Source organism: Rhinopithecus roxellana, chromosome 8 (assembly GCF_007565055.1).
Source record: "Rhinopithecus roxellana isolate Shanxi Qingling chromosome 8, ASM756505v1, whole genome shotgun sequence".
Classification (NCBI taxonomy): domain Eukaryota; kingdom Metazoa; phylum Chordata; class Mammalia; order Primates; family Cercopithecidae; genus Rhinopithecus; species Rhinopithecus roxellana.
In genome coordinates, this window is record NC_044556.1 from 97,464,658 (window position 1) to 97,484,879 (window position 20,222).

General features: G+C 40.6%; 1 protein-coding gene across 1 annotated transcript in view; it reads right to left on the minus strand.

The window, feature by feature from the left end:
* Nucleotides 1–20,222, minus strand: part of PCNX2 (pecanex 2) — a 318,318-nt gene that overhangs the window by 158,182 nt on the left and 139,914 nt on the right. The window contains 2 exon segments of the mRNA XM_030935586.1: nucleotides 18,027–18,177; nucleotides 19,029–19,121. Coding sequence (XP_030791446.1) covers nucleotides 18,027–18,177; nucleotides 19,029–19,121 — 244 coding nt within the window.

Below are 20,222 nucleotides of genomic sequence, written 5' to 3' on the forward strand. Positions count from 1 at the left end.
CAGCACAGCAGGTTCAGGCCCAGGGCCCTCAAGTAGGCCCCTCTCATTCCCTGCCCCCTCCTCTCCGTCTGCCAGTAACTGGGAGGCTGCAGTGGGCTTTCATCCACCAGCAAATGAACCATCTCTGCTGTGGGCTTCATGCTCTCCACAGCAAGCCTCAAAGCCTAAATCTGCAAGGTGGAAGGCAACTCCATTACACTTCTGGAATCACATTCTTCAACAATTTATAGTACAAAAAAAAAAAAAAAAACTATACCGTACAATGACCTAGAGTTAAAAAGAGTTATGTAGTTTTTACATTGGGTTGCACAAGAACAACTCACAAAAGAGAAAAAGTTCAAGCTGGCAAAACAGCCTGTTCCTTCCAGGTCTCTTATCCAGGATTAGCAGACAAATTGTTTCCAATCAGCTTCACTGGGGCTCTACATGACGGATCTCAGGAAGTACCACAGACACACACACAAATAGAAACTATTTTACTTTCTACTAGATATGGCTCATATTTCTGTATAAGAATATATCATCTTTGTAACTCAAAAACATAACTACTTTCATTTGATTAAAAATATGAAGAGAGACCAGGCACGGTGGCTCATGCCTGTAATCCCAACGCTTTGGGAGGCCAAGGTGGACAGATCAGTTGAGGTCAGGAGTTCGAGACCAGCCTGGACAACATGGCGAAATCCTGACTCTACTAAAAATACAAAAGTTAGCTACTAAAAATACAAAAGTTAGCCAGGCATGGTGGCGCATGCCTGTAATCCCAGCTATTCTGGAGGCTGAGGCAGGAGATTCACTTGGACCCAGGAGGCAGAAGTTACAGTGAGCCGAGATTGCACCGCTACACTCCAGCCTGGGTGGCAGAGCAAGACTCCATCTCAGAAAAAAGAACATATGAGCATATGTGTGTGTGTGTTTGTGTGTGTGTATGAGTGTATATATACATATGAAGAGAGATTTGCCATTCAGAAATCTTGCTTGAAAAGAATTCATTCAAATGGGCTAGGAATGGTGAGGATAGAGTGAAAGTCCTTCAAGATATTGGAAATAAAGTATTATGAGAACAAACACTCCAACAATCAGCTTAATAAATAGAAGAGACAATGAGAAATCATCCAGATAAAAATAAAAAGAAATTTTAGTGACAGATGAAACAGGGAGGAAGAGTGGGAGGAGAATAAAATTCAAAGAGCAAGAATGTTGAGTAGGAATTCAATGTTGAATATTCCTAATGGACAAAGTATAATTTTTTCTGGAGTGGATTTGGAAGTGTGTTATTTCATAATGAATGTTTTATACACAATAAAGTCTAGGTATATTAGACATTTTACATATAGATTAAAGGATTTTAATCTGTTGTGAAAGTATATAAAAATTAAAAAAAAATCTTCAAGACCTCTCCCAGCAAATGACTTTGACCTCTACTTTCTAGAGAAAATAAAGTCTATGAGGTATAAACTCCCTCCAACTACGAATTCATTTCTACTCATATTTACTTCTGGCTCCTCCTGAAGCCAAGCTCCATCAATGTCCTGCATCCTGTGCTCCTGCCATCTTGGTTCAGTAGCCACTCCCTGCCTTATCACTAGCTCTTTCCCAAGGCAAATGGCAAGATCCCAGTCTTCTCTGTGTGGAAAACTCACCTTCCACCCTGAACCTCCTTCTAGAGCTCACTTTGGCCTTTTCTGTACTTCTCAGCTTCTTGGAAAGCTTATCAATATCTGATGTTCCCACTTCTGTGTCTCCCACTTATTGGGGACACCTCTGCCCCTGGGTATTTGCAGCTACCCTTGCCCTGACCTGCATGTGGCAGGGCCTCTTGTGACGTCCCGACGGTCAAATAACTGATACTTCTCAGTTTCTCTTACTGGACTTTCCTGAGGCATAAAACATCATTAAATCCTTTCATCTTTTGAAAACTCGCTCTGCCCTTAGCTTCCCCATCCCACCATCCCTGGCTTTTGCTCAAACCTTTTGCCCTACTCTTCTCCCATTTCCTCTGTTGTCTCCTCTTCCCCTATCCCTGGTCATCAGCTTTCCTTCTTCCCCTGTTATTTTTCTTATCCTCTTGAGCTAATGTCTTCAACACCCGTAACTTTTATTACTTCCATGCTGATGACACTCAAAACTGTAACTCACTATCGCATCTTTCTCCTGGACTTCAGATCTAACTAATCAACTGAATAGCTTCATCTGATGTCCCAAAGGAACTTTCAAATACAACATGTCAAAAACTGAATGATGTCGACCTGTACACAACTTCTCTTCCTCATACATTCTTGCATTCACTTAGCAATGCAGACAATAACCCAGAATCATCCTAAACCAGCTCTTCTCACTTCCTATAGCTGTACGTTGAAATCACTTTGGGGTGAAGCTGAAAAACACTGTCCTAAATGGTGATTCTCAAACATCAACATGTAAATAAGTCCCTTGTTAAGATGCAGAGTATGATGCAGTAGGTCTAGAATGGGGCCAGACATTCTACATTTGTAATAAACTTCTAGGTGATGTGAATACTCCTGAACCTCAGGGAATACTTTCAGGAACAGCAGAGCCAGCAGTACCAGCATCCCCTAGGAATGTGTTACAAATGCAAATTCTCAGATTCAATCCTAGACCCACTGAGTCCGAAATTCTGTGGATTGGGCCCTGGGCAAGGCAATCTGTGTTTTGACAAGTCCTACAAATGATTCTGATACATGCTCAAGTTTGAGAACCATTTTCTGGATGGTCTTCCTCTATACATGGAGAAAAAGGACTGAAGGACTGTGTTGATTCCATGTGCTCACTCTGCATATCTATTCCTTCTTTTCTGTCTTCCATGCTCTTAATCACTTTTGTCTAAAAAATTATAATTATCTTTTATGCAGATAAACTTTTTCCTAACCCAGCCAGATGTGTACACTGTATTCCAATCCTTCTTATCTGTCTACTTGAGGACTTATTTCTTGCAATGATCCCCCATTCTCCTGCATTACTTGGGTTTTTTTCTCTTTAGCGAATCATTCTCATCAGAAAAAATAATTGCTATAATATCTTCCATTAAAAATATGCCCCAAGCCTAGGCAATATAAGGAGACCGTGTCTCTAAAAAAAGTTTAAAAATAAGCTGGGCATGGTAGTGCTTGCTTGTAGTCCCAGTTACTCTGGAGGCTGAAGTGGGAGGATTGCTTGAGCCCGGGAGGTTGAGGCTGCAATAAGTCGTGATTACACCACTGCACCCCAGTCTGGAGAACAAGGCATAGACCCTGTCTCAAAAACATTAAAAAAATACCCTTTTTGGGCCCTATATTTTCTTTCAGAGGCTGGTTATTTTCTAGGTAGCACCTGGAAAATATTTTCATTTTTTAAAAATGTAGCTACACTCATTTTCTCAACAACATTATCTTTCTTTTCTTTTTAAGTTTACTCCAGTCAGGTTCTCATCAAAACCTAGTTATAGAGTACATAATTAGGTGTAGAATTGACAGGTTATCAGGTGTGCATATAGCAAGCTTCAGTAGATAATGACAAAGAATTGTCCAAAGGTATTGTGCCAATTCACACACCCGTAGATGGTACAAGAGAGTTCCTTTTTGTTCCACATCTTTGCCAAAATGTTTTCTGTCTTCTTAATTTTTGCCATGCTGGTGAGTGTAGAGTGGTATCATATTATGGTTTGATTTTACATTTCTTTAATGACTCATGCAGACAAGTATGTTTTTACATGTTTACTGGCCATTTGGATGCACACTTTTGTGAAGTAGTTCTTCATTCTGTTGCTTGGTTCTTTTTCCTATTGGATTATATGTCTTTTCCTTATTGATTTTTGGGAGCTCTTTATACATCCTAGGTACGAGTTTTTAGCCAGTATATGTATGAAGAAAATCTACTCCCATCTTACGGTTAGTTGTTCACTCTCTTAATGGTATCTTTTACAAAAAAGAAATACATAATTTTGGCCGGGCGCGGTGGCTCAAGCCTGTAATCCTAGCACTTTGGGAGGCCGAGACGGGTGGATCACGAGGTCAGGAGATCGAGACCATCCTGGCTAACACAGTGAAACCCCGTCTCTACTAAAAAAAAAAAAAAAAATACAAAAAACTAGCCGGGCGAGGTGGCGGGCGCCTGTAGTCCCAGCTACTCGGGAGGCTGAGGCAGGAGAATGGGGTAAACCCGGGAGGCGGAGCTTGCAGTGAGCCGAGATCCGGCCACTGCGCTCCAGCCTGAGCGACAGAGCGAGACTCCGTCTCAAAAAAAAAAAAAAGAAATACATAATTTTAACATGTTCCAATTCCTTCATGCCATCACTGTACCCTATGAATTCTATAATTCATCATATTCATTTAAATACAAATCTTCCCACTAGATTCTGAATTTGTTAAGGGTAGGTACTATGTACCTACTAGAATGTCTGCCAGAGAGTTGGGGTTTGGTAAATGTTTATTACCTTATCATTTTTAGTGGTTGAGGGAATTCTGGATAATTACATTTAACAGAGGGTCTAGGGAAAAAAAAAACAGTCTTTTTGAAGTACTTTTCTGATTACAAAATTAAAAAATGTAACTATAGCATATTAAATGACATTTCCTATTTTAATCTCTCATAAAGTACACTCAGTTACAGCTAAGTTTCTTTCTGTACAAAATTACTTGTTCTGATTTCTCAATTTATAAAAGATCAACAGTGTCAGATTAAGGCCATCACATCAAATGCAATTCAGCCTGCTTATAAAAATACATTTACAGAGTTCTATCAACATTTGTCACCAATTCAGAGAGACATGACAACCTTAGCCAGATTCCTGCAAAAAAAAAAAATGTAAATGAAGAGAAATATAAGCCATCTCTTCCCAGTGCTATTAGAAAAACATATGAATTAAAGGTAACATTTGAGTGGCTGGGTCATCACTGTAGAAAAGCCTGGGCACCATTTGGATGGGGGAGTAAGAGCTAGATTTTCAAAAGCTTGTCACATTTACTTTTAGAAAATGACATTTTCCAGTGAGTGGAGATAGATTGATTTGAGTGGAGGGACATAATCCCATTACAGTCTATAAGGATTTACCACAGGTCATGGTAACAAAAGCAGGTTTTTCATAAGAATTTCAGTTTACTCATCTCAGAAACATATAAAGCAATGAATTTCAAACAAAAGAGACAGCACTGATAAGCTCTGAATTCACTATCCATGTCTTTCCAAATATTTGAGAGTGAAATACTTATTCAGTGAGATTCTCACCGTCGGGTGTGTGTGTGAGCATGTGAAACTATGGTTGACCCTTCAACGATGGGGATGTTAGAGACACCAATGCTTGCCCAGTCAAAAGTGTGAATTTAACTTTGAGTCCCCAAAAACTTAACTACCAGTAGTCTAAGGTTGATCAGAAGTCTCACTGGTAACATAAACAGATGATTAACACATATTCAATCTGTTACATGTATTATATACTGTATTCTTACAATAAAGCATTCTAGAGAAAAGAAAATGTTATTAAGAAAATCATAAGAAAGAGAAAAATCTATATCCTGTTCATGAAGTGGAAGTGGATCACCACAAAGGTCTTCATCCTCACCATCTTCTCGTTGAGTAGGCTGAGGAGGAGAAGGAGGAAGAGGAGGGGTGAGTCCTGCTGGCCCAGGGGTGGCAGAGGTGAAAAGGTGGAGGAAGCAGAAGGGAAGGCAGGAGAGGCAGGAGCACTAGGTATAACTTTTACTGAAAAAAAATCTATGTGTTAAGAGGACCACACAGTTCAGACTCGTGTTGTTCAAGGTCAACTGTGTATCATAGACACAACTTTAAGGCAAGTGATTAAAACATTTAATCTTTAGGAAGACTTGGACTGTAAGTACCATTCTGCTGTCTGACATTAGAACAGTATTTTGTTGGCAGGCCCTGCATTCTATATGGCCACAATAACACATATGGAGATGGGCTGAGGCCAGGGATCTTTACGAGGTGATAAATGAGTCTCTACTTAGAAGCAAAGCTATAAAGGAGCTCTACATTGGACTTTCGAAGGGAAAAAATCTCTTAGGGAACTGGACACCAGTTAATTCATAAGTTACAAGACCTTTACTATTATTTTTATAGGAATAGGAGAGTCACAAAAAAAGACTGAGTTAGAAACCAGGTTGAGGTCGGGTGCGGTGGCTCACGCCTGTAATCCCAGCACTTTGGGAGGCCGAGGCGGGTGGATCATGAGGTCAGGAGATCGAGACCATCCTGGCTAACACGGTGAAACGCTGTCCCTACTAAAAATACAAAAAATTAGCCAGGCGTGGTGGCGGGCGCCTGTAGTCCCAGCTACTGGGAGGCTGAGGCAGGAGAATGGCGTGAACCCGGGAGGCGGAGCTTGCAGTGAGCCGAGATGGCGCCACCGCACTCCAGCCTGGGCGACAAAGCGAGACTCCGTCTCAAAAAAAAAAAAAGAAAAGAAAAAAGAAACCAGGTTGAATTGCATAATTCAGCTCTAGTTTACTGCCCACGGTACTTCAAAGGAATGAAAGTGACAGCTGCTGACATCTAAATGTCATATAAAAATTACCACATGCTTTCCATGGATTAATTCTGCATCTCTAGATAAGAGGACAGCAAATGTGTTTACACTATGAACATACACCAGCAAGCAGAAATGAAAAAAACATTTCAGGTAAAGATTCATCCCAAGGCATCGTTTTCCTGGTGGGTGCTGAGTACAACATCTAGCCAAAGCAGAGATGAGAAAAGGTGAGGAAACAAGTTAAAATAAATATCAAGAAATGACAGAGTAGAGAACAAATCCCAGAGATCACCAAGCCCCAACTTTTTACTTCAGGTTCCGTTAATGCGGCATATTGACAGGATGTTAATTTCACTTTTTTTTCTTTTCTTTTCTTTTCTTTTCTTTTTTTTTGAGATGGAGTCTCACTCTGTTGCCCAGGCTGGAGTACAGTGGCAGGATCTTGGCTCACTGCAACCTCTGTCTCCCAAGTAGCTGGATTACAGGAGCGTGCCACTACGCCAGGCTAATTTTTTGTATTTTTAGTAGACATGGTGTTTTACCGTGTTGGCCAGGCTGGCCTTGAACTCCTGACCTCAAGTGATCCACCCACCTCAGCCTCCCAAAGTGCTGGGATTACAGATGTGAGCCACCATGCCCTGCCTTACTTTCACTTTAATTCTTACTTATCTTAGAATCCTCCTACCAATCTCAGCAATTTATTCTAATGACACGCTTCAATCTCTAGATGAGGAAAACATTTAACAGATAAATGGAACTCATACTGAATGTTTACAGCTGGAAGTAAAAAGGGACACAGTGAAAGATGAATCATAATGTAAGAAGAAGCTAAAACAAAAGTGTAAGTCCAGAATTCTGATTCCTCAAAGATTAAACTTACTTCTTTCATATACAACAACCATGAAAAGCTAGAAAAAGGAGAGACTGCGCATGCAGCAGCATGGTAAATGTGCTCCCTGCATCCCCAGATTGTGTCAGGGTCCACACAAAATAAAGTTAAAAAGAAAATCTTCGCAATGATATTTTGTAACTGCCTTTCTGTAATGTCCCAAATATGCAAAGAGACCATAAAAAAAATCCTTTAGCTTGATTATTTCTCTTTTCTCTGGAATATTAGGCTCCTGAGAAAAAGAATGAAAGCTAATTATACCACTTACAAGTTTATATATAACTCATTACAATTAAAAGCTTTAAATTTTCTTAAAGGGTTTTCGAGGTTGTGTTTTGTTTAGACTCTTTATGCTACTAAAGTAAGTTCGTCTCCATAATTAAAAGTTAGTAAAAATCCTCAGGATGTTTTCAGCTTTAGACAATCTTCACCAATTCAAACCTTGAATTAGGATTTAAGCTGCAAGGATACAGGGTTTCCTGCTGTATATGGGCCAGATGCATTTCAATGGGGGTGTAGCTTGAATCAACTATCCCTGGTGTCACCCCTGAGGCATCTAAGGCAGACAGACTCTGCAAAGTAGAATGAACACATCTGTGCTGTTACCATCCCCTTATTATAGACAATTGCTTTTTTCTGTAAGCTTTTCTCACTCTCATCTGTCTTCCTGGGTCAAATCTCAGCTGTCGTCAAGTTCTTAGCACTAACATGTACACATGTTGTTTATTCTCTAGAAATAGGCTTCACTTACAAAACCAGTAGCACGAATGGAGGGTAAAGGAAGTCACATCATCCTTGCTGCTCAAAGCCCTTGATCTCCGTTTAAGATGAACCCATGGTCCATCATTTTTTCTTTTTTAAGTAAGCGAATTCAGGGCTGCCCATGGCCCAGTCCCATGCCCGCAATCCTCTTTCGCCACTTATCCTTAGACCTCAATTTATATATTTATATATACGTATATAAATATATGTATAAATTATATATATATATATTTTAACTCCATTTCCTTAGTTGCAGTGCTATTCTGGTTTCTTTCTTCTTTCTTCATTTTTGAAAACATTTTAAATCTTTAATACATCTGCAAATTCATTTGATACAAAGTCTAACTCCAACTTTTTTAATGTTCATTTCCCCAAAACCATTGATTTTTTTTTCATTAGTTTGGTGGGAATAAAAATGTATCCTTCACATTTCCTCAAAAAGCGGGAGAAACTTGGCAGAATCAGTGTGAAATGTGCCTTCTCTTCTTGACAGAAAGGTCCTCAATTAACACAAAAGCATAATAATAATATTTAAAACTGAAAAAGCAAATGGAACCACTTGCACATTTTTTACATGAAAAAGGTCAGATCAACATTTTTACATGAAGAGGGCTAGGAGAGAATTCCAAATAGTCTCACTGTGGCCACAGGGTAGACAGAGCTTCTCGATAGAACAAGTGTCTTGCCAAGAGCAAGGACAACATGCTTACTTTTGCATCCTCAATGCCCAGAACAGTGTCTAGGACATAACAGGTGCCCAATAAATGTCCAATTCAGAAGAAATCCTCCCTCAAGGAAAGTGTAATTTGTATGTTATTTAAATTACAAGGTTACTTAAAAACACCAATTCTGTTTTCTCCATGGCATATCCATATATTATCCTATCATAGAGAGCTATGAAGGTTAAGTTCCTTCTGATAAGATTCCAACAGACCCACTTTAGGGAGACTGAGCCAGGGCTCACCACAGTGGCCACACCAACTGCAGCTGAGAACTAACATCATTCTTCAAAATGGTCTCTTTAGCCTTTCCCATGTTTGTTGTGCTAATAACCCAAAGCCACTGTGGGACCATCGTGCATATATTGCATGCTGCATATTAAAACTTCCTGATTTTTAGTGTTAGTTTTTTAAGTATCCTTCCCACTACTGACCATTCATTGTAGCTCCATATTGCATTAGGTTTATCAGTAGTTTAACAGAATCCTAATGGGTCTTGGATAAACACCCTGTGACTTGCTGAAGAGCTGGAATCTGAGGCTGGCAGCTAACCATTGAGCTCTGTTCCCAAGTCCTGTCTTTCTTTTTTATCTTTTTTTTTTTTTTTTTTTTTTTTTTGAGACGAAGTCTCACTCTTGCTGTCCAGGCTGGAGTGCAATGGCGCAATCTCTGCTCACTGCGACCTCCGCCTCCCGGGTTCAAGCAATTCTTCTGCCTCAGCTTCCTGAGTAGCTGGAATTACAGGCGCCTGCCAACATGCCTGGCTAATTTTTGTATTTTTAGTAAAGATGGGGTACAGGTGTGAGCCACTGCGCCTGGCCTAGTCCTGTCTTTCTTAATGCTAGCCCAGTTTGGCCTGAGCTTCTCCAGACCTCCCTCTGCCTCCCTCTGCTGCAAGCTGAGGTAACTGAATTCCACTTTTCTTTTTCCTCCCGCTGCAGTGTAACTTGGCATCACTGCCAAACCCCTGCGGCCACCTCCAGCCTTGTGGAGACTGACACAGGAAGGTAAGTTTCCCAGTGGACTAGAGATCAGCCAGAGTATGAGAGTGCCTGGGAGGGAGGAAGGGAAAATGAGGGGAAGAGAAGGTACAGGAAAATAACAGCACAGAGAGAATAATTAATAAAACAGGCTGGTTTCTAAAAACTCAGCTCAAAGTCATTTACTCGGCATTTGAAATGCACTTTCCCATACTGGTATCACAGCACACGATGACTATGTCACTCTGCTAGTACTAGTTCAGTTTATGCTTCAAATTATTTTCGTCATTTTGAATGAAAAACACTTTGGAGAGGTTTCCAAGTCTCTAACTGCTTCCTGAAGCTAGCATCGTTTTTATGTGGGGGAAAAGGGGGAGGTAAGGAATACTTCCTCCTCTAGCTATGGCAAAGAAAGCCTCTTTCCAAAGACCCCCACATAGCCTTTGTGTTCCAAAATCAGACAACGCCTCTCATGCCATATTCCTTTAACTAGCACTAGATACATTTGAAAGGATTTTTACATATATTGAGTTTCACTTAATTACTGTGCAAATTCTGTGAAATAAGGCATTCAGATAGTACTATGACCTATTGATGAACATTTCAAAACTGTACGCATGACATGTACATCCAGACTATAAAGGGCCACCAACTGCCTAGCACAATGGGTGAAACAAGGCACAAAGTCAGGTGAAAAATGATGAGACTTCAGAACCCTGGAAAGAGCAGTAGGACGCACTTAGGGAGTTGCTTTCTGTCTCCCAATGACCATGCTAAAGGTGCTACATTTCTTCTTGGATTGATTTTATATTTAATGTAGGAACTCCCAATTATAGATGACAACACTGAATCACAATGGCTAAGCACACTTAATATGTGACAGAACCAGAGTTTGAGCCCACCCAGTCTTGTCCAAGGCTGGGCCATAACATTATAACGCTTTCCTAAACCTCCCAAAAGCTTTCTGCAGAGAAAAACCTAGTCACAGACAAAGGACGAAGAGTCAAAAAACCTCAGACTTTTTAGCAGCAGCAGAGGATGCTGGAAGACAATGGAATAATGCTTACACCCTGGCAGGCTACACAGTACAAACCATCGGAAGTATGAAATGGAATAAAACACTTGGAGCAGAGGAGGTCTCGAAAGTGTCTTCTCATGTGCCTCTTCTCAGGAGCGACTGAGGACGAGCTTCACTCCAAAAAAGGGAGTAAACAACAAACAGAAACTTGCAGCAGGTTCCAGGAGGGAGGACAGAGCTAATAGATGATCTGACAGACTCGTCTGTGTGGAACGTTGGAATGAGAAATATACTACAAAGCTATTGGAAAGGCGAGCAAATGCAAAAGCAAACATTTGAATAGGAAATATAATCAAGGTCTATACTACTGGACTCAGAGGTGAACAACATGTAGACTTAAGAGTTAAAAAAGAGCCTGAGTAGAAGTTCAACAAAAATATTAAAACTATATTAGGAGCAGGAGGAAAGTGAAAATGTTAATGCATAAGGGAAGATAAGAGAGATAAATTCTTATCTTTTATAATGGAAAGTCAGTAGATAAATAAATCTAAAATACCAAGAAGTAGCAGAACACGTACATGATCGTTAGTTAGAAGAATACCAGAAGAGATACCTAAGGAGCAGAAAGTATTTTTTTTCTGTACAGGGAAAATCAGAAATGGGGCAGGAGGGTGGAGTTGACAGGAGTCTGCTGCTTTTCATTGCAACTTGTTCTATTTGATTTTTAATACTATGTGTTATTTTGATATAAGTGAAAAATACACTATAAAAAGCAAGAGCTCTCAGAATCATGTGTATCACATAGAAACTAGTCTATCTGTAAACTGATAGACAAGATTTGCTAAAATGCAAAGTAAATCTCATTTAAGAATTGCAAATTTGGTACCCATTAGTGAATGTTTTGTAATAGTGGATTTTTTAAAATTATAATTTAAATAGATGTTTAATTGATGTGTGTGTGTGTGTGTGTGTGTGTGTGTGTGTGTGTGTGTTTTGAGAGACAGTCTTGTTCTGTCACCCAGGCTGGAGTGCAGTGGTGCGGACTCGGCTCACTGCAACCTCTGCTTCCCGGGTTCAAGTGATTCTCCTGCCTCAGCCTCCTGAGTAGCTGGGACTACAGGCAGCTTTTAGCAAAGACAGGGTTTCACCATGTTAGCCAGGATGGTCTCGATCTCCTGACCTCATGATCCACCCACCTCGGCCTCCCAAAGTGCTGGGATTACAGGCATGGGCCACCATGCCCAGCCTATTTGTTTTTTAATGTATATTATCTTTCTTAATTTATTCTTATGCATCCAAAAAGTATAGCTTAAACTTTTCAGTACCGTACAGAGGTACAAGTGAATCCTTCAAACTACCTATTACTTCAAGAGGCTTTTTATGCCCTCATCAGCCTATAGAAAACCTTCCTTTGGTGAATTTACAAAGCATTAATCATTCATTTTCTCCTCCAATGTTTACTGAATATCTGCCATGCACCAGATATCAATGTAACATTTAATTATGTAATTCCACATGTTTTCCATTTTTATGCATATCAATAAGTTGGAAAGGCTTAAGCAATGATACATGAAATTAATTGTAAGCTCCTCACTTAGGATATATATCAGCCTTCTACTTCTTTCTTTTTCTTTGTTTTTTAAAGAGAAATAATCTTGGCCGGGTGCAGTGGCTCACGCCTGTAATCCCCAACACTTTGGGAGGCCGAGGCGGGCAGATCACTTGAGACCAGGAGTTAGAGACCAGCCTGGCCAACATAGTGAAACTCCATCTCTACTAGAAGAACAAAAATTAGCTGGGCACACCTGTAATTCCAGCTAGTAGGGCACTAGCTAGTAGGGCAGCTGAGGCACAAGAATTGCTTGAACACAGGGGGCAGAAGTTGCAGTGAGCCAAGATCGAGCCACTGCATTCCAGCCTGGGCAACAGAGTGAGACTCCGCCTCAAAAAAAAAAAGAAAAGAAAGAAAAAAGAAAAGAGAGAGAAAGAATCTCGTTATGTGGCTTCAACTACAGTGCGAGAGTGCAGTGGCTATTCAATAGGCGCTATCATAGTGCACTACAGCCTCTAACTCCTGGGCTCAAGCGATCTTCCTGCCTCAGCCTCCCAAGTAGCTGGGACTACAGGCACATACCATCATGCCCAGCTACTGTTTCTCTGTCTTTCCTGCAGGGCGGAACCTAGTGTCACGGCCCACATTACTGTATGTGTGTAGCAGTCACAATTCTTCTACGGTGACACAGCCATAGACTTATTTACCAGATCATAAGCTTTTTGATGACAGAAACTACATCTTAGTCATTCCTATGTCACTGACTCACAGGGCTTGGCATCTTGTAGGAACTCAATAATTATTTTCTGAATGAGTGAATAGTATATCCATAAGCATTTTCTACGTGAACAAATAAGTAAGTAAATGAATTTCAATACCGTACTTATTCCTTGCCTCAATCTCTTTTAACTCCATTATAACCCATTTTTATGGTTAGAGTACAGTCATCAAATCAGGTCATTCTTTTTAATTCTTAAAAGCCAAGAACTATAATATTACGGAAATATTACCTTGGAGGACCAAGTGAAATGTGACTCAACCCCAATATTTGCTTTTTGAAATAATCTAATTCCTTTGAAAAGTTTTAAGATAAAACAAATTTTCAATAAGGTCCAACTTTGTACTTCTTTATGACAGGGATCCATCAATAAAGTCATTTGTCTGGAATCATTATCATAATTCAGGAAAATTGATTTGCTTTATTTTCTAAAAATATGAGTACTCCTTTAACATTTAGTCTCAAAAACTCCAAGCTAGAATAATATGCTGTTGCGTATAGTGTTGTCTTCTGTCATGTTCAGCATGATTAACTTAGATTGATGGGAAATACGGCAATTTTTAAAAAGAGCAACTTCACACATACACATTAACATAACTCAGTTGTGTCCACATGACCATCATGATTCATCTGATGCTGAACTGTGCTGTAAGTGATGGAATTTTATTCTCCTAATTCAAATACTGGTGAAACAGCATCTCAAGGTTGGGAGGAGATAATATTTACTTTTAAAAAATTAGTCTCAAAAGTAAAGAACGAAATTGACTAAAAAAGCTGTGCTTCAATGTGTAGTCTTCCACTTCAGTTATAATATCTATTTCCACTCATCACAGTCTGAATTTTATACCAAAATTAATTTGGTATCTCCACATTTTACCAAGTAGAAGTACATATTCGAAGTGTGCAGAAAGGAAAGTAAGCCAAAAGGAAGTACATGCACCAAGTTTAAAGTTTGTTCCAGTGGCCACAGAGTGATGATGGTTAAATTAAATGCAGTTCAGCATTTGTGAGGATCCCTCTCTACACCAAGCACTGCCATGAGAACTGGAGGAGTATGCACTAGCAGACATGGAGCTCAGTCTACCTTAGGCACCAGTGGTTACAAGTGGTTACAGAAGGGAGACTCAGGGAGCAGTGGGGAATCTAGTCAGGTTTAGGTGGTCAGGGCAAGACTTCTCTGGAGGGACTGATTTTAAACAGACCTGGGCTGGGCATGGTGGCTCATGCTTGTAATCCCAGAACTTTGGGAGGCTGAGGAAGGTAGATCACTTGAGGTCAGGAGTTCAAGACCAGCCTGGTCAACATGGTGAAACCCCATCTCTACTAAAAATACAAAAATTAGCCAGGTGTGGTGGCACACACCTGTAATCCCAGCTACTCAGGAGGCTGAGGCAGGAGAATCACTTGAATCCAGGAGGCAGAGGTTGCAGTGAGCCAAGATTGTGCCACTGCACTCCAGCCTGGGTGATAGAGTGAGACTCAGTCTCAAAAAACAAACAAACAAACAAAACAAAGAAACCCAGAGACTTGAAGCATGAGCAGCCTGGTGTTGGTCTAGTGAAGCTGGAGAAATGGCATCCCTAGTCAAGGAAGAAGTAAGGAGAGCAGAGGGAGAGAGTGTGTTGTGTTTGAGAAGCCACAAGAATGCCTAGAATCAACTGTGGCAAGTCTGTATCAAATCAGGGAAGAAAGCCTGGTAATGCTGGCATGAGAAGACGGCATGTCAGACTTTACAGGACCTACTGTGACTGCAGCCATGTGGCTCTTCTGGGTAGTGATGATCGTGAAAACAGTCTGAAAGCCACATTCAGGCTGCACATGACTGCCCATTCGGAATGAGAGCAACATGGGTAGTGAAATGACCTGGGCTCTCGTCACTCACTGGCCACAAAATCAGTGGGACCCAAGTTATGTTTCTGTCCCTAGGCTTCAGTTTCCATCTATGTAAAATGGTGGGATAGGATTATATAATAAACTCTAAGACAGGGGCAGCACATATGCCTTATCTTACTGTTTCAGCTGATTAGAAATGTCTGCCACCAGCCCAGTTCTAGGACTCTGTTCTCAGTTAGTGATGTCTGCCCTGGAACCACTGTGTCCCAGCAGCATGCTACACACTAGCGAGTCCTGCTCTGCCCTGCCTTCTTTCCCAGTGACAATATTCTGTGCTCCTGTGAGAAAGAAGATGGGAGCATCACTTTCACATGAAAAGCTGTGTGCCTGACCTGCATTTCCTGTACGTGTTTTGTTGCTGGTGGAAAAAAATGAAGAGTCAAAACCTAAAAGGCAGAAGTCCAGGAAGAAGAGGCAAGGAGATTCAGGACACAGATGGCACCAGAATGGATAACTGGGCCTAAATCATTTTTAAATTTTGTGTCTATGGGTTTTCCGTCTAATACACCTAATTTTGAAATGGAATCTGTTTTTCGTCATGTGCCTAATTTGTCCAACCTGTGATTCCCGGCTCGATTTCAGGCTGCTTATAAATAGAGAATGTAGGCAAGTTAGAACCTTCCACAGAGCCTCTGCCTGACACTGTGTAAGCAAGTGTGGACCCCTCCCAGCCTACGTCTATGGGATACACAGGGACTCAGTGCCACCCACTCACTCACCCTCCGAGAGGGGAAGTCAGATACACAAACACGCTCACTTTACTTGTTCTTGAATCTTGTACTAAAAAAGCCATGTAGGCTTGAAATAGCTAAATGATTTTAATTTAAACGGGGCTGTCTTAGACACAGGGGAGAAAACAAACAAACAAAAAACAGAAAAAAAAAAACTCGAGTTGTTAATGGCCCACTCCTGTTTTTCATTGTTGAATTCTAAACTCTGAACTGCCACAGTAAGGGAAGCCCAAGTCTAATCTGTCTCATTTTCCTTTCCTTCAGCTTCACAGGTTCTCTTTGCTCACCCCAAGGTATTTAAATATGTACATATAAACACGGCCATGGGCATAGGCAGAGTTTAAGAATAGGTATAGGGAAAGGTACAGGTACAGGTGCAGGTAAAGGTAATAGTATAGGTATAGTCATTGGTACAGGGAAAGTTATAGATACCAATAAAGGTACAGGTATAGATACAGGTACAGGTAAAGATAAAGATATATAGAGAAGTGGTAAAGGTATAGAAGTGAGTATTGGTATGGGTATAGGCAAATGTGTAGGTTACAAACAGGTATAGGTATAGACATAGACAAAAGTAAAAGTATAAGGAAATGTATAGGTAAAGGTGTTGGTACAGGTACAGGTATAGATAGATACGCAGTTAAAGTCTCTTACTTCAAATCTCCATCAACTAACTTACCAATGATGTCAAAATAACCCCAACACACTCCACTAATTTCACCAACACTTAGTCTTTCTGGAGGTTTTTGAATGAAAGGGAAATATAACCTGAAGGCTGCAGAAGTTCTATAGAAACTGGTCTTTTTCATCAGGTCCTCTGTGTATCCACAAGCAGTCACCTGTTGGGGTAGGGACTTTCCTCTACAAGTGGACTAAAATATACAAACCATTATAGATGGAACCTTCTCTGAGTCTATCTTCTTTCAGTTTTTCTGATACTGATAATAATGTGCATTTAAGTAGCACATTAAATTGTACAGAACATTTAAAACTATGCAGCTCCATCCTTATGCTAGCTCCTGATTCTGTAGGTGGGAAGAGTAAGTCTCCAAGGGGAGAGAAGTCTGAGTTACCCTCCCTGCACTTCTAAACCGCATCAGCCCGATGAGGCCGTCTTTCTCCACAGAACAAGCCAGTTTTTCTACTTGGGCTGTTTCTAACTAAGGCGGCTCCTTGTGCCCACCCAGAGATGCTCCTTATGGAAGCACTCTCTATTCTGGACAGCATCTTCAGTGACTCTTGCATATTTATTTTAAAAATTATTCTCCCCCTTTTCCTTTTGTCACACCAGTCTACTGAAGTTGCTGGTGACAAATTTGGCTGAGTTCAGTACTTTAAGTCCACAAACCTTGATGCCCCTCACTTATCTTTATGCCTGGACATATAGACAATTAGATAACTCGCTAACAACTGAGAAGTTACAATAGGCTAAACAGCTCCGTGCAGAATCAGCAGCATTAGACTGTAGTTATAATCTGTGAGCAATAACTTTGATGGGTCTAAAACTGTGGATAAATCAGTCTTCTTCAATCCATTCAAGCACAGAACAGGGAATTACAGAGCAAGGAAAGACCTAACAGAAAAATTTCTAGAAGACTTCTTATCTAGAAGAAATTTATTTCTTCTCCAAGGCTCTGAAACGGTTGTGATTACCAGGCTATTACATGATCATGGCCAGAGACACCCATGGAAACTGCTAAGTCAACCAAGTGTAGCTACAGGTGTAGGCCTAGATGAACAAAGCAAGCTAAAGAAAATGTAAGGGTTCAGGAGTGCTTAAAGTTATTGGTCAGGCCCTACTCCATCCCCACCAATTCATGAAGGATGGGAGCATAGTCAAGGGATACTCTTCTTAGGCCCCAGTTAGTTTTGGTGGAAACAGCAAAATCTTCAAGTATGAATGATATAATTTTTCCACAATACCAATAGCCAATTAATATTTTTATAAAACATTCTTCTGATTCACCTGGCTTTAATTTTCTTCTTATGGTTGGCTAGAATATCTGGGAACAAATACCATATACTCCACGGTACACATTCTCCTTTTTTCTTTTTTATTGTGGTAAAATACACATAATGTACCAGCTATCATTTTCAAGTATACAGTTCTGTGGCATTAAGTACATTCGGACTGCTGCACATGCTCTCTGGGTTAAAGTATATCTACCCCTCCTTTTTTGTCTTTTTTTTTTTTTTTTTAATGAGGGATATATTACTAACCTCTCACTTCCCGTTGATGATACTCTTTGTTTCTGAGAATGGGGTGTGAAATCCACATCCAGGGATGATGCTTGCGGAGCTGAGGGAGCAGGTAATGTGTTACAAACCCCACGGCACCAGCCAAGGCAAACAGCACGATGCTGAGAAATGGCTGCGATAAAAATGGGTAGAATCTCATTACTTAGCCTAGAGGATGGGGAGAGGGATGCCCGTGAATAATACATAACATCATTGTTCTTCCACTTTTTCCTCTTAACAGATAGCCAGACTCTTAACGGATAGCCAGTTTTTGTTTCAGGCCTCTGAAAATGTCTTCTCTATACCATGAAATTGGTTCATGTGTTGGAAACCACTACAAGAGTGAGGGAGAACTAGCCTGTGGGAGTACAGAGGCCAAGAGAATTATGCCCCTTCGAATACATTTTTAAAATTTTCTAATGAGGAGGTGAAGAATAACCCATGTAGCTCATAGACATTTCCTTATGAAAAGGGGGGTTCGCGGATGGACAATATTTTTGTATAGAGAAAGCAACTGTCTGTGAGAACCACAGCCAGGAATCCCATCTGGAGCTCCCCACTTTGTTTTTCTAACTGAAAATCCTTTTCCCATAGTCCTTTTGGCTCTGTGACCTCTGCCTCACCCCTGATACGGTGACTCCTCTCTTCTCTGCTCATAGTAGAGCACTGTCAGCCCGCCCTATCACTATTAACTGTCCTCCCAGTGGATTCCACAAGACGTGCCATCACTCTTGCAAACCAAATAGCTCCCCAGATGCAGGAAAGGGCAAGGATAAAGCAATCGAACCCAATAGGTGATGCGGACCAAGTCACATCTTGGACGTAACTGCTCACAGCACACGGATACGTTCCCTAAGCCTCTCAACAGGCATTTCGTTTCCTTCTCTAGCTCACGTGTCTTGTCAATACCCTGTAGCTCCATGACAGCTTTGTTATTAAGGAGAATAAGGGGGCAGGAAGAGTACAAAGTTGGTGGATACATACTCGCAATGACAGGAATACAGTGCTGGCGCTGACTGCAAATGAGAGGACAGCAACCACTGCGCAGACGATGAGATCCCATTTTAAGACATCCGTCTGGAAAGAGAAAACCAGCGGTAAAGGCTGCTCTTCATTTCTCTCAGCAACTCTGTGTGACCAGGTAAATCAAGCGACGGGACATTGACCCAAGCTAAACTGTTTTTCCAGCCCATCACTTACCTGACACACTCAGTGGCACACACCAGATGGGCTGTTCACTAGCTCCTGCTTAGGGAATTTCAGGGAGACTAAGGTGGGCTGGGGGAGAGTGGCAGGAGGGAGGAATAATGCACGGCAAAGTTAGTATATGTGTGCTAACCATAGAAAGAAGAAAGGTTTTCTATACAAGCAAGAGGCATAAGGTTCTTATAAGGTTCTCGTATCTGATCTGTGTTTCCACAGACACAGATCAGATACGAGATTCCCAGAGAGCTCCCCAAAGGGACTTAAATTATTAAGGTCTGATAAAGGAGGTCAAAGTACTAATCATCTTTACTTGGCTTTAGGGTGTCTTGGATTTTAACATTCCAAAAACCTGGATAAAACAAATAGAAGCCTCTTAAACATTTCTTATTGCTTTGGACTAGACCAGATTTGGCATTTTAATTTACCAGTCAGATCACTGGTGAATTAAAGAAACCACTTCCAAATTATTTATATATATGTGTGTGTGTGTATATATACATATACATGTGTGTATGTATACAGATATATATATGCAAGAGGTACACCCATTACATGCAGATAATGAAATGTTCAGTAACTCACTAATACATTCCCATGCGAAATTGTAGTGTAAGCTGGGGCTAGGGAAAACAAAGCAAAGTTCAACCTAAGAATGCCGTGAATGCAGATAGATGGAGAATGGTCTGTTAGCTCCAACAGAGCACAATACCACTGGCTGAACAATCTAAAGCAAACAGGAGGAACCATCACTTCTTTTCTCTCTGTAGAGGCAGATTAGTTATAGTACACAATTTTTGATCATTTGAAGATATCATACTGTTACCTGAAAATTCTGAAACCATCAATACATTTATACCTTCCTTTCTCATACTGAAGGGAATTATGCCTCTTAAATCATTGTTTTTTAAATTAAAATGTGGGGTTTCTTGCAAGTCATGCTCCTTCCTGGCTTGCTGACCATATTATCAACCA